The sequence below is a fragment of the Trichoderma harzianum genome, assembly GCF_003025095.1.
Source record: "Trichoderma harzianum CBS 226.95 unplaced genomic scaffold M431scaffold_19, whole genome shotgun sequence".
In the NCBI taxonomy this organism is placed as follows: domain Eukaryota; kingdom Fungi; phylum Ascomycota; class Sordariomycetes; order Hypocreales; family Hypocreaceae; genus Trichoderma; species Trichoderma harzianum.
Genome location: NW_020209267.1, coordinates 228,869 through 245,254, shown reverse-complemented (window position 1 = coordinate 245,254; position 16,386 = coordinate 228,869). Strand labels below are relative to the sequence as shown.

Genomic DNA, 16,386 nt, shown 5'->3' with positions numbered 1-16,386 from the left:
CGTCAGAGCTTTCCCCGTCCATCGATCGGCGGGCGAAGCCAGACTAGAGTACTGACTTTCTCCCTTGGGTTGAAAAAGAAAGAAGGAGAATCTCCGTAACTAGACTACAATTACAATCCCACACCCCTTCGCGCTTTTGTGTGGCTTGAGCCCCCCCGGACGGAAAGGCGTCCTGGGGACGTGATTGGGCCATGCACGACGGGTTCAGCTGCTTTCAGAACCCTGTATTTTCTGTTGTTAAATGGTGGAGCTGAAAGAGAAATCTTTCGTCTTGGGAGTCCCTTGCTGCATGAAAAATCTTTCGCCAAGATGCTTCTGGGTTAGCTCCAAAGTTTTCTGTTCCGATGAGGATGCTGCCTGTGCTGTGCTGTACATACTTCGCCTTTTGCTTCGGTGTGCTTTTTTGCTATGCTTTGCTGGCTAGTATCGGATGAGCCTTACTTACTGACTGGCTGCAGGTGTTCTTACTTGGCGATGGCATCACACTTTGCGGCAGACGGATAAGTCCGAGAGAAAGCAATGGTTGGATGGGGGGCATCAATGTTTTCGGGGCAATTGCCGCGCGCCATGAGAGATTGATGGGCGTCGAGTATTGGGTAGATGTAGATGCTGCAATTAAATGAGGCTAATTAGTCCAGATTGATGACTTGGCGGTGGTTGTGTGTGTGGTGACGTGCAGCCTTGGGGTCGCAACAGACGTGTCTGTGTGTGCTGGTTGTATGGCGGTTTGGTTGGCACTGCAACATCAATCCAATTGCCTCGATATTACCTAGTACTGTACTTGATGTGTCGTCATGGAAAATATCAACATCAAATGCATTGTCGCACATTAGTGCAGCACCAAGAGCAGAGCATCTGCAGCAATACAGTAGCCGCCTGCATGCGCCGTGCCCTACAACTGATGCCGAATGCTGTAAACAGTCAACATACGGGGAAAAAAACAAACAAACACACAGCACTGCCATGATGACCCGCATCGGGGTCTCCGTTCGGCGAGGCAATGCCGCCATGCAAGACGCCATGTGGCCGAACCGCCCATCTTTTTCCGCGGGTTCGATGCCAAGCTGACGGTTACGGTAACAGAAAGGGGTCCAAGCGTTTTTTTCCTTTTCTTTTTTCTTCTATTTGGTCCCTTTGCATTGGTAGAGAAACAAGCCAAAGGGTCCGGTTTGGGTACCGTATTGGATTGGTGGCGCCATTGCGGCAGAACCAAAAATCGTAGCGAACATGGGGCTTGTACATACCGTTGAGGCGCAGAGGATGTGCATATGCTGGTCTTTTGACGTATTGCCATTGAGATGGATCTTCAATGTCATCATTGTCGATTTTTGATATCATTGCCATGTTGATGAGACCAGGCATGCACTTGTCTGGTGTTTTTTCCGACTTTGCGTCATTTGCGCATTTGCAGTGCCCCGGCCTTGACCGAGGTTCAATTCCATCAATCCAGTTGAGAGCACTGCACTGCACTGCACTCAATCTCGTTGCTGACTGTCCATGTAAGCGAGAGCGATCGTCGCGCCTCAACGGTCATTGTCTCAGACTGTCTAAGATGCGCTTGACAACGTTGGAAGTCTTGTATGAGTACATGTTCATGTAATTCGGTGCTAAGATGGCATCTCGGACTGCTGCCAATCAACCCTCAGCTTTTATGCCAAAAGCACCGATGCCCCAGTCCACGCTTGTTGCTGGGCTGGGGTTTTAGCGAAGCTCTATGGTGCCTAACACCGGGTAGGGATGAAGGATAACCTCGCTGCTATACGAGTATCGAACGGCCCGTGTCGTCTCGCCTCGTCTGCAACGGAGATGAATGATATCCAGCCGGAGCATTAGTCATTACCTACATACTGACCGAGTACTGTAATCAGCTTTTGATCTGATGGATCCCTCCTCCTCGAGCCCTTCTTCCAGAGCCTCACCTCTCTTGCGCCTTGTCAGGTCATAAGCAACGTTGAAGTTTACTTGCACACTAATAGCCCGTGTATCCCATTTGATCTCCTGCTCCCATCAGGCGCCCAATCGCACCCGTGCCTTGTCGTCAGTCGGAGCCGTAGACCGAGATACAGCCCGAGCAACTGGCTGCAACCCTCCTGGCATCGAACCCTGGCCGGCTGGAACCCCGGCAGCCCATCGGAGGAGGCATCGTTTCTGGTCATCTCAATCTCAAACCCCAATCCAGCATCGCCCGCCACCGGTCGTTTATTACGGACTCGTTAGTGGGCGCTGCTAGCGGTTGAGCTGCAGCCGTTAGCGCCCTGTAGGTACCTGTAAACTGCACGCTGTAGCTACCGCAGAACCCCGCCACCACCAGCAACATTTAATCCACAGCACCATCCATCCAACTCCACTCGCTATCCGCAACCCACCACCGCCAGCTCATCGTCACCCGACCTCCGCCCAGCGGGTTCTTGCGATTCATCGTGTCCCGGACCCGAAGCAAAAGAGACAAAAACCCTCGAGACGAGCGCTCTCGCCACCATTGTCAGCTTCATCCATCCCTCGGCGCCTAGCCTGCCAAATACACGCCTCTTGTCGCAGTCTCTCCCACGCCCTGCTGGAGGATCCCCTTCATCCCTCTCTCTCTCAGCTGGTGTCGACATCAGTCCTAGTCTCTCTCTCTCTTTATTACTATCAATTTTTTCTTCCGTCTTTCTCTGCCGCCCGCTTTTCACTTCACATGCTCGAGTAGCAGCTGGACTGGACTGGACTTGTACGATTCCACTCGACACTCCCACAGCTCGACTTGTGTCCCCCGCGTCTTCCTCCACACACCCGCCATCTCATCAATCATATCCAGACGTCCGCTAGCTCTGATTCTGATTGATCGACCTCGGACCTGACCGCCCAGCTACACGTGCTCTCCTCGATAAGATTGCCAGCGCATTGGGAGCAGAGCCAGGCTTGCTTCCCATCAACGCGATTGTTGCGTGCACCTCGGACTTTGGATCGACAACCGAGCAATTCTTTTGCACGCGACAGCTTGGACCTTTCTGCACCCGATCTTGCTGGTGCACTCTCTTTTGCACATCCCCGTTCGTCATTGCAACTCTAGCCAACTCTCGGCTCCAACCGCCCGCCAGCTTAGCTCCCAACGGCGCGCTTGCTTGCGCTGCCTTGCCCAACCGCCCGAGCAGAAAAGCTTCATCCAAGCTTCGTATCGAATCCGTCCTCGCTTCTTCTCCATCTCCTAAAAAAATGTCTGGATACCCAGCCTACAACGGCGGCGGCTATGCCGCACCACCGCAGCAGCAATACCAGCAGCAGGGTGGCTACTATCCGTATGAGATCCTCCCAATTCCCCTTTCTAAACTATGTCCAACGCTACCCCGGCGATTGTGCTCCCGAAATCCCCAATCTCTTCCCATGCTTCATCAGACATAGCCGCATCTCGCTTCATCGCTACACTGGATGTTGATGCTTACACCATTTGCCTCTCTCCAGGCCTCAGCAGCCCACTTACAACGGCGGCTATCCGCCCCAAGGGCATCAACCGTCTCCCCAGCCCGGCTACGGCTACCACGCTCCTCCCCAACAGCAGTATCAATATCAGGTATGGCCGATGCCCTTGACCCAGACATACATCGAAAAGCACCACGAGATTGCTCAGGATTCTGCAACTGCTTACACGCAATGATGAATGTAGCAACCTCATCCTCAGCAGCATGCCCCTCCCCAGCAGCAATACAACTACGCCCAGCAACCTCAGCCCAACTACAACGGACGTCCTGGTACGGTGAACGAGAATCTCCTTATTCTAAAGCTGTGTGCTGACATGATGAAATAGGCATGCCTGCCCCCGGTCCTGCTGCCCCAAATGGCTATAATCAAGGACGCCCTAGCGGTAATCCTCCGGCCCCTCCGAATGGGCCGCAAAGCTTTGGTCACGGCGCACCAGGCTATGCTTTCCGATACTCCAACTGCACTGGCCGCAGAAAAGCGCTGCTGATTGGTATCAATTACTTTGGCCAGCGTGGCCAGCTGCGAGGCTGCATCAACGATGTCAGAAACATGACGGCCTACTTGGTGGAGCAGTTTGGCTACAAGAGAGAGGACATGGTCATTCTGACCGACGACCAACAAAACCCCATGAGCCAGCCCACAAAGCAAAACATCCTCCGTGCAATGCACTGGCTGGTCAAGGATGCCAGACCTAATGACTCTCTCTTCTTCCACTACTCTGGTAAGTCTCTATCTCTGCTGTGTTCCTCAGCATTTCCCCCAGAACTTGCAAACTGACCATCCCTAGGCCACGGTGGGCAAACAAAGGACCTTGACGGCGATGAGCCTGATGGATACGACGAAGTCATTTACCCTGTTGATTTCAGGCAACATGGGCACATCACAGATGACGAGATGCACCGCATCATGGTCACCCCCCTGCAGGCAGGTGTAAGGCTGACAGCCATATTCGATTCGTGCCATTCCGGCACAGCACTCGACCTGCCATACATCTACTCTACACAAGGTATCCTCAAGGAGCCCAACTTGGCCAAGGAAGCCGGCCAGGGCTTGCTCGGCGTCATTTCCTCGTACAGCCAGGGAGATCTCGGCGGTGTTGCCAACAACATCATCGGATTCTTCAAGAAGGCCACCACTGGCGAAGAAGCCCACAACAGGGCCCTCGCAACCAAGACTTCTCCTGCCGACGTCATCATGTGGTCGGGAAGCAAAGACGACCAAACCTCGTAAGTCAATTGTCTCGATATTATATAGTCATTTCATCACTAACGGTGTATTAGTGCCGATGCCACCATTGCTTCACAAGCTACTGGTGCCATGTCCTGGGCGTTTGTCACGGCTCTCAGGAAGAACCCCCAGCAGAGCTACGTCCAGCTGCTCAACAGCATCCGAGACGAGCTCGCTACAAAATACACACAAAAGCCGCAGCTCTCCTGTAGTCACCCTCTTAGTAAGTTTCCCTTGCAGATATGTCAGGTTGGGTAGTACTCTTCCTAACATATTTGCAGATACCAATCTCTTATTTGTCATGTGAAGGATTCTTTCCCTGGCTTTCCTTAACAAAAATAAATCAAAATGGTTGAGCGGTTCTGTTCACGCGGTTATCATCCCTTTTTGTATATGATCTATATGTAGCCACAGATGATACGACGCTCTGAATAAAGCATGATAGGTGGTTCATCGGATTTGGGATTTGGAAAATCCAGCTGGTCTCTTTTTCTTTTTCTCCCTTGGGTCTTTTGTTGATTATTACTTTTTTTTATTCTTCTTCGATTTGTCCTTGTTTTAGTCTTCCTGATTACGGCCGGTCTTTATTAATGGGAATACATTTGGAAAACAAAAAATATTTCTTTTCGGGCTAGCATACGATATATCGAGAACGTGGCAATTAGCTAGCATAAAATATCCATAAAGAGTCGTTAAACTGAACTACCTACAAGCATGTCACTTTACTCGTAAATACAATATTGCCATGTATGTGTGTTGAATTATTCGACAGGCTTCTGGGAGATATTCCTTTTTAACACCCAGCTACGCATAATGTCCCCAAGTATTATTATATATGACGATCACTGTAATCAACGTGATAGGATAACCATATTTAGGCAAATGAGCCACATTGAGCTGTTTCAATAAAATATTCAAACTGTGTAGAGAAGACCGTGTCTTTCCCCTCCCCAACGCCATTGCTACCGTCAGCCCAATCCAACCGGGCGATTCCATCCTGATGCATGCCAAAAAAACAAAGAGATGATTCTATCCTGTACATAGTTGACCTTCATCACCAATCCATAAAACCGTATTCTTGCAAGCAATTCATGAAAAAAAGAAGTCGTTAGCGCTAGGAATCAGATGAACTCTAGGATCAACTCCCTCCCAAAAATAACCATGATTATAATAAAAAAAGACAAGAGAATAGAAAGATATATATGGGTATCTTTTCCTCCCCAAAACATATTGGGAGGTAAGGCATTAGATATGCCACAGGCATGTATTTAGCAACACATGTTTTAGTAGAGAGCCTCGACAGGGACGGCGCTGAGAAGCTTCATGCGCTTATCACGACGCTTCTCCCTGATATCTAGGCGGAGCTGTTTGCGAACATCTTCTTGAGGAGCCCACTTACGGGCGGCGATGCGCATGCGAGCGATGAAGCGGGCCATGACGAGGAAGGCCTTGAGAGTTGTTGGAGACTGGGTGGGTGCGGGAAGTTCGGGTATAGAGACGGGATGGCGGCTTTGAAGGACGTAGGCGCGGGCCTTTTGTAACTCACGGACTTGAGCTTTGTTACTGTAAAGAAGTCAGCAGATGTTCTTACGAGAATTGTAAAATAAGGGGGGATGATGACATACCAGGCCATTGCGACATCGAGCTGCAGCTGAACGAACTTCTTTGCGTATGAGACGTCCTTTCGAAGAGCCGCTTCACGCTCCCACCGAGCATGCATAAACTCCATCTGGAGCATCATGTCGCTCGACTTTTGTCTGTGTTGTGCCTCTGTGTTCTCGGCCGCCCTCACAATGGTATTCAGCACCTCGTCGGCGCTGCCGCGATGGTGACGGTGCCTCTGAACCTCCTGGGCCTCCCTCTTCAGAAGCTGAAGGTCTTTCTGCAGCTTCTCGGCGCTCACGCGATACGCCGCCCGCTCGCTGCGGGTGCGTTCGAGCTTCAATCGCAGGGCGGCCTCTGATGCGACGAGGTTTTCGATGAGCTTCTCCTGCTGCAAAACGTCGTGCTCGAGGCTTTCAAGCTCAGCTTGGTTCACTCGCAACTGCTGGCTCTGCTTGTTGGATTCCGTCCGAGATGCAGAGGCCGCATCACGCTCACGCTTGACCTTTTCCAATTTTTGTACAACGCGCTGCATAGCGAGCTCATGCTGGGCTGCCATTTCCTCGGCATCCTCTTCTGCCTTCTCGAGCAGCTCTTCCATGGCGGACTTTTCATCTTCGATATCAATGAGCTTTTGCTGGAGCTGTTTGATGGTCTGCGATGCCTTGTTCTCGGCAGCGCCGCGGATTTCGAGTTCCTCCACTCGGTTGACCTGCGCCTGATAGTCGATCTTCGTCTGGCGGAGCTCATCGCGTACAGTAGATAGCTCACTGCGGATCTGAGTCAAAAGGCCCTGGCGCGTCTCCAAGGCCTCCTGAAGACTGTCAATTTGACGGTTGAGTACGCCTTCCTCGCTTCGGTGGCGATCAGCTTCGCTCTGCATCACCTCCTGAAGCTTGGTTTCCTTGCTGGAGAGAGAGCCCTCAGCTTGGCGTAGACGGTCTACTGTTCGCTGAAGACCGGCAGCCCTTTGCTCGGCTTGGTCTCGCCTTGATTGCAACATCCGTTTTTCAGCCTCCCACTCTGTACTGTCGTTATCGTACAGGTTGTCTTTTTCCCGAATCACCGCCCTCAGATCCTCGACCTCTGACTCCAGGTTGGAAATTTCCATCCTGAGATTCGAAATCTCCGCCTGATGATTCGAGATCTCGTCGTCTAGCCTCTGGATTTCGTCCTCGTACTGGGCTCGTATCTCTTCCTCGGTTTCGCCGCTCTTCTTCTTCTCCTCTGCGAGCATCTTCTCCAGGTTATGAACTTCAGTTTCCAACTTTTGGAGGTCGAGGCCCTTTTTCTTTTCCTCTGAAAGCATCTTTTCCAGACTGTAGACTTCAGCCTCCAATTTCTGGCGTTCAAAATCTTGTTGGCCTTGCCCAAAGAGCCCGAAACTGCTGCGCCCAAAGTTGCTCTGCCCAAAGCCGCTGCGTCCAAAACCATTCTGCCCAAAACCAATCTTCTGCCCAAAAGCATTTTGTCCAAAGCCATTCTGCCCGAAGCCATTCTGTTCAAAGGGGCTGTGCTTCTGTCGTAACTCTTGTACGGTTGCTTGGAGATTGCTATTGTTAGCTCGGAGGTTGTCGTTGGTGGTTTGGAGATTGTCATTGGTAGTTTGGAGATTGTTGTTGGTCGCTTTGAGATCTTTGTTGACCGCTTGGAGATTGTCGTTGGCTGCTTGGAGCTTTTCGATTTCCGTAAGCAGTGTTGCGGCCTCCTGCTCGATTGCAGCATACTCTTGTACGGTCGCTTGGAGATTGTTGTTATCCATGGCTAGCTTTGCCGCCTTCTTCTCTAATGCTGCAAACTCTGCCTGAAGTTGAGCAATTCTCTGCTCACGCTGCCGAGATAGCCCTTTGGGAATGAAGGACACATTCGCTCTCTCTTCCTCGAACTCGTCCAAAACCATCTCTGCCTTTTCCTTTTGGGACAAGGCAGAATTCAGCTTTCTCTTCGTCTCTTCGAGATCGTAAAGCTTGTTCTCTTGGTCTTGTATGATGCGTTGCTTCTCACGGAGCTCGGTCTTGAGATGTTTGTTGTCAAACTGTAGGCTTTGAACTTGGCCTTCATGGCCTCGTCCCTGGGAAACCCGAAGTTGTAGCTCATCTCGCTCAGACTCGACAGCTTGGAGGTTCTGTTGTAGTGTGTCTACATCTTCTTGCCGCTTTCTCAGTAAAGTTTGCTTCTCAATGAGCTTGGTTTCAAGTTCCTCAATCGTGCCCTCTAATTCAGTGATATTGGCGTCGCGATTTTGAAGCTCGGCTTCAAAGTCCTCAATCTTGGCCTCCAGTTCATTGATATTAGTCTCGCGCGCTTGGAGCTCGGCTTGAAGCTCTTCATTATTATCCTGCAACTCTTTGATTCGCTCTTCGCCGTCTTCGCCATTAGAAACTTGGTTTTGAAGTTTATCCATCTCGGATTCGAAGTCCTGCAGTGTCTGTTGTAACGTGTCCAGTCTTTCTTCCTGATCTGTAATTATGACCTCCTTCTCACGAATCTCTGCTTTTAGATCCTCAATCTCGTCTTGTAGAGTCTCTACTCTGTCATCCTGATCTTGGCCCTCGGAAATCTGGCGCTGTAGTTCCTCAATATCGGTCTCACGATCTTGGAGATTCTGTCGTAATGTGTCCATCTCGGTTTGGAAATCAATGGAGTTGGCATGCTTCTTTTTTGCGCTTTCCTCCAATTCTAGCCCTCGATGGCGAGACTTTTCGAGATCACGCTCGACAGTGGTGATCTGCTTCTTCAGTCGTTGAAGCTCGCGTTGCATTGTGACTTTTTCCACTTTGAGCTCCGTGTTTTCCTTGAGAGCTGCTTCATTATAGCCAGGGCCTGATTTCATGAGGGCATCATTTAAAAATTGAATCTTTAGCTTGAGACCAAAGTTCTCCTTCTCGATCTTGTCAATGACGTTTTCTTGCTCTCTTAGAGATAGTTGCTTGCCGTCCTGCAGAGGACCCATATCTCCATTCCTGCGCGGCGGAGGACCTATCGGCGTCGAAGAGATGCTGCTGGCAATTTGTGGTGTATCGAGATATGATGCGTTGTGGTTCGAATAGACGGAAAAGTCCATTCGCGGAAGTGGTGTCATTTCGTCCTCGTCGATGGTCCTCAGTGCAGCTGGAGTGGTGCTTACGGCATTGTTCTCTTTTCCATTCTTCCTCGTGCTGTTCAATGTAGCGGACTTGAGCATTGGTGTAAATTCTCCGCCTCCAATGTTCGACGGTAGATTTGGACGATCCGCAAGCGGTCCTTTCCGGCGGGGGGTTCTGAAGTTGGAGCGTCTGCCATTGCGGAGTCGGTGAAGCAAGTCGTCATCCTTGTCTGGAGCGATAAATGATGCCTCGGGAGAAATGTCTGAGATATCGGGCAGTCGGTTAAGATATGTCGCGTCACCAGCATTGCTTCGTGGTGTGTCGAGCACGCCGCCAAAGGCATGATGGGCCATTTTGGCGGCTAGTTATGGAGGAGTCGATGGATTGTGCGAGCTGGTCGTGGACGTGATTCGAGGTCAAGCTTTATAACGACGCCTGTTGTGGGAGGAAGCCAAGTAGAGCGCAAGAGGTAGATCTGCTCGATGAATAGTGACTGAATTCGGAGAGCGAAGAAAGGTGTAGAGTAGCGGTAACGAATATTGCGAATAGCGTGCAGTTTGCACAAGTAAATTGGAGGAATTAAACTGAGCCGTGAGACAAGAGCGTGGGATGTTCAAGGCAGGGTTTCGCGTGGGAGCGAGGAGGTTAAATATGAATCTGTGCTGGTTGTTTATCGCGTTAGCCTTGTTTACATTCATGCCGAGTTAGGACTAGCGCCGCAGAAGTTCAGCGTCAATCTGGTGGCTTTTTCCTTGGAGTATGATGAACTCAATTATTCTTCTGAGCTTGGCTGAGATTGGGTTTTTACAATGATTTACTTTTTGGCAAGTCAATTTGTATGTAAACGCAAGTTTCTTGGTATAAACTAAAACGTCTTATCAATTTTGGGTCTCTCCCTTGTATATCGGAGAGCTACACTGCTAGGTACGGACTAACATGGATGTTTCCCTGGTACAGGAATTTGTTCACTTATTTGACAATAACAATTGGTGAAGAAAAAGGGAATTCATTGAAATGCATCATAAAGTGTTTTGTCACCTTTACTCAAGTATCTTGAATATCCTGCACACCTTAGATATGTGCAGAAGGTTGACGTCCACAGAGTAAAGTCTCTTACACCCCAAATGTGGAAGTGCAACCAGACATTTACATGTGGGGGATTTTTCCCATCTTACACCACCACTACTGTACGTACCCTGCAGTGTGAAGTTGGGCAAAAATGGCGGGGTATCCCGAATAAGGCTTGTACAAGATTTTGGGCCTTTGGCTACAGAGTATTCGATGACTCAATTATTTACTTTGCCGCTTCATATAGTGTTTACGTAGATACTGGTATCCATGGAAACTGAGCTCTGGCTTTTGCCATTCAATGCCTTATCTATTTCACAGTAAATGCAAATCCAAACTTTCTCGAGGGACGATGCAAGTGCCGGCGTTTATCCGCCACGAACTACCTCTCGCGGTGAAAGTCGGTTTATTGCATTTATTCCCCGATAGATGCAAGAATCTCGTTTGCGGGGAAAGGCGGAATGCATGGCAAAAGGTCAAGGATCCGTCGCAATGACCGATATGCGAGTAATCCGGGCATAAATGCCAGGGTTTGGCCATCCCAATTTGCATTGGCATCTTTCATTCTACAGAGCAGAGGGCACCAACGCTCCTCGTTTTCGCATCGATGTTGACGTCCGAGAGCCCGCTGTCATCTGTTTTCTCGCCACGATAGAAAGGGCGGCGAGAGGAGCAATTTTGTCTTGAAGGTCGCTGAGACACAACATCCGGGGTCTTGAAAACTTGCATTCATCATCTCACATATACTGTGGATCACTGCAGCTATGGAGCAGAATCACAACCATGGCGTCTTATCGCTAGACCAGATGCCCGACGAGATCATCGGCCATCTTCTCTACTATCTCTCGCCTTACGACAACCTTTACAACGTTCAGTTAGTGTCCCATCGCTTCTATCGCCTTGCCAATGAACCCCTTCTATGGAGGCACCATTGCCGCAGCTCTTTCAAGTACTGGAACCCACGGCACAGGTTTCACAAGAGGGCGGCGGCACTGGCTCAAGAGACGGACTGGAAAGAGCTTTTCATCTTCAGAAGCGCTCGCAGCCAGCAAGTATCCGCTTTGTTGGATGAGATCATCCGGACCAAGGTCAACCGCGTGAGAGGCTTCGAAATCATAGGCCAGATCGGATACGATGCCAAAGATTTTCTTTTGGAGCAATGTCAAACATCCCCTTCTGCTGAAGATGGATTGGCCAGAAGGTACGCTTCTCTAGCCTCTGTATCCTGTGATCCCTTTTCGAACCATCTCGCAAACTCACACTGCGGTGTAGATACTATAGCAATGCGCTCTTGGACACGATCCACAAGCATATTGCTATTCAAGAATGGCAGTCACTTATGCTGTCCCCCCAGCCGTCCAGCGTACGGCTAGCAGGAGAGCAACTTGAAAGAGCTCTTGGCGCGTTTGACCTATTCGTGCTGCATGATCAGCGTGGTGATCTTGATGATGTATGTCCCCTAATCCAATGCTTCCTTAATGTAGCCGTTGCTAAGTTGTTGAGATCACACGAATGTTTGACGAGATCACGGCTTCCTTTCGATCTTCTCATCCAAAGTTCAAAAACTGGTCAACTCGCAGAAAGGCACTGAAGTTGCTCCGCTGGCTTCGCGCACAGAATTTCACTGGAGTACAGAACCCAGAGAGGAACTATCGCAACTTGAGAAACTGCTTAATCGGCCAAGCTTTGCGTCACCCAGACCACGAGTCCATCCCAATCATTTCCACCGCCATCTTCTGCTGCGTGGCATCGCGACTCGATATCGATGCTCGGTGCTGCGCATTTCCAACTCATGTACATGCTATTGTGTACTCGCCACCTGGACATGCTTTGGACGGTGAGATTGTGGAGGACTTGGAAGCACCGCCGGAGTGCATGTTTCTCGATCCGTATGGGAGCGATTACGAGATTCAACTGCAATATCTCCAAATGACGTTGACCCGGTTAGGTTTGCGGGAGCACGCCGCCCTGTTTCTCGCCCCCGTCCCAGCATCAACTATGGCTATGCGGACAGCACAGAATATCAGAGCTACTCTTGCAAGGATATCAGACATGCAAGACCACGCACATCCTGAGCTTAGCCAGCTTATGCACGGAGACAGTCGAATGAATGCTGATGCCTGTCTTTACGCTGCTTCGTGGGCTACATTACTGTTGACCCCTCCGAACAACACCTCGTGGCTCGAGCGACTGGCGAAATTTCTACGTCGATTCCCCGGGGCCTGGCCTGAGGATGTATGGATGGTCGAAAAATACCTGTGGCCGTTGTATAGTAGTGTCATCAACCCGAGAGACGGATTCCCTCGCAATATCGACGCTGGTTTTGGCAACCCCTGGCAGTTTTGGCAGTTTGTACGAGATGCTGATGGCATGGCCCCGCTTGTACACCGAAGAGACCTCTGCGATGATCCGAGGGGACCTCCGTTCAAGGTTGGCCAAGTGTTCCGGCATCGTCGATATGGCTGGCTTGGCGCTATTACCAGCTGGCATGAAAGGGGCTCTCAACTAGCAAACGCGCAAGAACAGTCTCGGGAGGATTCACTTCAGTATATTCACAACCGCAGTCCAACTAGCTCTCACTACTCACTCTGCTTTATGTGCATGTAAGTCTCTGGTTATCCTTCGAAAACCTGTTAGCCTTATAATTATTCCGCTTACACTTCCACAGAACTGAAACGGAGCCCGAACAACATGTTGTGGCCCTGCGTAATGTCGAGCTTGTCTCTGACCCTACTGTCGTTAAAGAGGGCATGTTTCCCCTGGCCGGGAAATTCTTCAAGAGATTTGACGCCGACACCTGCAGGTTCATCTCCAATATTCGAGAGGAGTTTCCACTCGATTAGGCTTGAGGGTGAAATTTTCATGCTGGGATGTTTAGGATCTGTCATGCGCAGGCTCTTCTTCCCCCTATCTTTTTTGTTACAAGATTTATATACCCCTGAGCATGAGTTGCATGACGTGATGGTAGACTGGAGTCGGATTTGTTATCGGAGGCGTATGGCGAGAAGTTTGGCGAGCTTCGCTGCTTCTCTTTATTTTCCTTGGATTCTGGGATCACTTGCTTCATAATAGAGAATACTTGATACCACTTCCTCATCGAAGTGAAGGAATACCTTTGGATACATTATATATATTTATCACCTGATACCCATCCACTTGAGTTTCATTCTCTCATTTGTACCACTGAATTACTATAAGCATCTCTTAATGTGCCCAACGTAGGCTCGCTGTATGAGTCGATGCAATACTCGAGACCCCGTCATCCTTCACTACCCCTCGCCCATTTCTGCTCCCCCCCCCTTCCCCCTTCGTCTATTGTACAATAATCTCAGGAATGCTCGATAAGTTCTTCAAGTACGCCTTTCTCTGCGAGTTTCTGCACCCATCTGTGCAAAGCCTGACCGAAATCCTTTTTACGATCCTTGACCCGTTGCTCATCCACGCTGAGAGAAATCATCTCGGCTCTGTGCTCTCCAATAGCAACCTTCAAGTCGACTGCAAGCCGCTGATATAGATCATAAGCTTCGTCAATATTACTCGCAACACGTAAGATTTCTGCTTTTATCTCCTTGGGAAACGTTGCGTTCTCGATATCGGAGGGCAGGAGATTGAACTCGGACAACTCGGCTGGATTTTCCAAGACCGGCAGCTGGCCGTTGATTAAATCTGCGAATTTAGGGTTGTCCTTCATTTGATCTTCCAGGAGGCGGATGGATGCGGCTACTTGAGCGATGGAGCGAGAGTGCAACGCAACAGGGCGTTGGCAGAGAGCGAGGAGATTGAAGGCTATTTGGCTCTCCTCATATTGTAATATTCGACCCTCAATCTGGGGCCTTGCAATGTTTGTCCAGCTCTCATGAGATTCAATTGGACCTTTTAAAACATTGAATATTAATTAGTTCTTAGAGAGCCTTGGATCTGGCTGCTTCATCGGTTTACTCACCTATTCGATGGGGCTTGCTACGGAGCCCATCCAGCTCCCAGACGTACCCATCTACTGGAACATAGGCAATAAAGTGAAATCCATATGACTCTTCCACTCTTGTCTTCTTGCTGGTTTTCTTTGCGGCTTTGGGTTTTGTCTTTGCCTTTTTACACTTTGCGTGTGACACAGCATGTTCCAGGCAGAGGTCGGCATTGAGATGGTCCATGCGCCTGGTAAAGGAATTATGGATGCTTCTCATAAACTTGTTGTTACTGACTGCATGCCCTCGGAGAACGGTGTTGAGATCCTTGGTCTCCTCCTTGAATTCTCGAAGCTTGTCGCCCAGTTCAATGTTTGGGGCGTTCATGACGATGTTGAGTAAAGCAAATGTAGCACAGGCATTATTTGTCGTCTAAGTTGATTCGAAATTATGTAAATTAGACATGAAATCGCTAAAAATAGATAAAACACGGGGTTTGGTGGACATTTACCTGGTTGGCGAACCACAGTGAACCTGTCTCATCTTCCCCTTCGCTTTCGTCTGCGTCGGAGGTATACTGGAACAGAAATATCAAGCCATATATCGGTTTCCTGCAAGCATGTTAGCTTTATAACCTTCTTAATAGCATTCTTAGAACTCACAGGAGTGTATCTAGCCAGCTTTGGTCAATGCTGAAGAGTTCTTGCACCTTGACGTCTTTAACCCCTAGGTCTTGCAGAATGGTATTAAAGAACGCCTAAGAGCTATCTGTTAGTACTCTGCTTTGATGTCTCATCCGGCGAGTGTTCATCACATTATAGCCGTGTTGAGCGGACCCCATCCCTTTCATCGCGTCGACTGGGAGCAAAGTAAGCGGCTGTAACTCACAGGTTCAGATTCAAGCTCAACCCAGCCCTCCCACTCCTCAATATCCGTTGTTGTGAGAGGTCGTAGTGCTTCATCTAACATATTATCGGGTAAGTTTAATGATTCTGTTGCAGCCTCGGCCGCCTTGCGCTTAGGATTTCGTCGTCGTTCGTTCAAGCTACTGGTAGATGAGGTTTCTATGGATGCTTCTGGAGCCTTGACAGCGATGGATGCGGCCCGCCGGGAAGATCGGCGAAGAGGCCTTTCTGAAGGTGCATCATCTGCGTCTTTTGGCGAACTGATCCTAAAACTATTAGACATCTTTGCTACCCAAGCCAGGATTCTGTGGTGAAGGGATGAGTGGACTAAGGTCGGGTGGCTTTTCGGGAATCGAATTCTCTGGTATACGCAGAGTAAAGAGGGGTATGTGTTAGAAAAAAGAATAAGAAGGAATAAGATGATATGAGGAAGGAAGTTCGCAAATTGGGACAAGTTGCTCAGCTGATTGAGGCAAAGATGAGTGTGCGATAGATTGAGTTGGGAAATCAATGTAGCTTCTTTGCCACTTGGAGATGGCATCTGTTCTTGTCCTGCTATGTAATACAGACGGGCTCAAACATTCCTTTCTCTTTAATTGGTGTGTATGTTTTGGGGTTGGACTTGGTTGATGTGAAGAAGCAATGAGGCAACGAGGTGAATTGGATGCCTCAGGGCTTGGTGCTGATTCAGGGCATTTACTTGCTGATGACGGACCTGTGTGATAAACTGGTGGCCATGATAAGGATTCACCGAGGAAACTCGCATATCCTGGAGGAATTCGGCGTGAGAGAATGACGAAATGAGTCTCTTCAGTTGTCGTATCGCTCAAATCATCATCGCCTTCCCCGTCACTTTCCGTATAATGACGGGTACTCAATGCCGATCTTCTGCCTGTGATTAGACGAGAGAGTACAAGCAAATACGCGTCGTTGTTATCGTTGAAAATAGAAGCTATTGAGCGATCATCACGAGATGCTGATAATATGTCTCTTTGCTGTGTATTTGCTAATGAGAGCTACAGAGGAGAAAGATGGAGAGTAGATTTATTTCAGCCTCGTTGTAGGTAGAGACCAAGTACATTCAAGCCGCCTTGTCCATTATCTTGACAGGAGCACTCTGGCAGAGAACTGAAT

The 16,386-nt window shown here is 49.4% G+C and overlaps 5 protein-coding genes across 5 annotated transcripts; 2 read left to right on the top strand and 3 right to left on the bottom strand.

Annotated features, from left to right (window-relative positions):
• Window positions 1–298: 298 nt before the first annotated feature.
• M431DRAFT_534965 (hypothetical protein) lies at window positions 299–1,344 on the bottom strand (the record flags this gene model as incomplete). Its single annotated transcript, XM_024920939.1, has 4 exons — window positions 299–625; window positions 770–911; window positions 955–1,064; window positions 1,245–1,344. The coding sequence occupies 4 exons, from the start codon at window positions 1,342–1,344 to the stop codon at window positions 465–467; spliced, it is 513 nt and encodes a 170-aa protein (XP_024768970.1). The 3' UTR covers window positions 299–464.
• A 2,442-nt stretch (window positions 1,345–3,786) lies between these two features.
• Window positions 3,787–4,944, top strand: M431DRAFT_98146 (hypothetical protein; the record flags this gene model as incomplete). Its single annotated transcript, XM_024925004.1, has 3 exons — window positions 3,787–4,180; window positions 4,247–4,685; window positions 4,740–4,944. 3 exons carry the CDS (start codon window positions 3,787–3,789, stop codon window positions 4,942–4,944), a joined length of 1,038 nt encoding a protein of 345 aa, XP_024768969.1.
• Window positions 4,945–5,969: 1,025 nt separating this feature from the next.
• Window positions 5,970–9,727, bottom strand: M431DRAFT_97859 (hypothetical protein; the record flags this gene model as incomplete). Its single annotated transcript, XM_024924967.1, has 3 exons — window positions 5,970–6,249; window positions 6,312–8,028; window positions 9,001–9,727. The coding sequence occupies 3 exons, from the start codon at window positions 9,725–9,727 to the stop codon at window positions 5,970–5,972; spliced, it is 2,724 nt and encodes a 907-aa protein (XP_024768968.1).
• Window positions 9,728–11,103: 1,376 nt separating this feature from the next.
• M431DRAFT_277156 (hypothetical protein) lies at window positions 11,104–13,306 on the top strand. The gene is made up of 4 exons (XM_024913991.1): window positions 11,104–11,643; window positions 11,715–11,892; window positions 11,946–13,045; window positions 13,111–13,306. The coding sequence occupies exons 1-4, from the start codon at window positions 11,207–11,209 to the stop codon at window positions 13,283–13,285; spliced, it is 1,890 nt and encodes a 629-aa protein (XP_024768967.1). The 5' UTR covers window positions 11,104–11,206; the 3' UTR covers window positions 13,286–13,306.
• A 396-nt stretch (window positions 13,307–13,702) lies between these two features.
• On the bottom strand, window positions 13,703–15,535 carry M431DRAFT_126562 (hypothetical protein; the record flags this gene model as incomplete). Its single annotated transcript, XM_024912289.1, has 5 exons — window positions 13,703–14,315; window positions 14,386–14,779; window positions 14,859–14,958; window positions 15,010–15,104; window positions 15,236–15,535. The coding sequence occupies 5 exons, from the start codon at window positions 15,533–15,535 to the stop codon at window positions 13,771–13,773; spliced, it is 1,434 nt and encodes a 477-aa protein (XP_024768966.1). The 3' UTR covers window positions 13,703–13,770.
• Window positions 15,536–16,386: the final 851 nt, after the last annotated feature.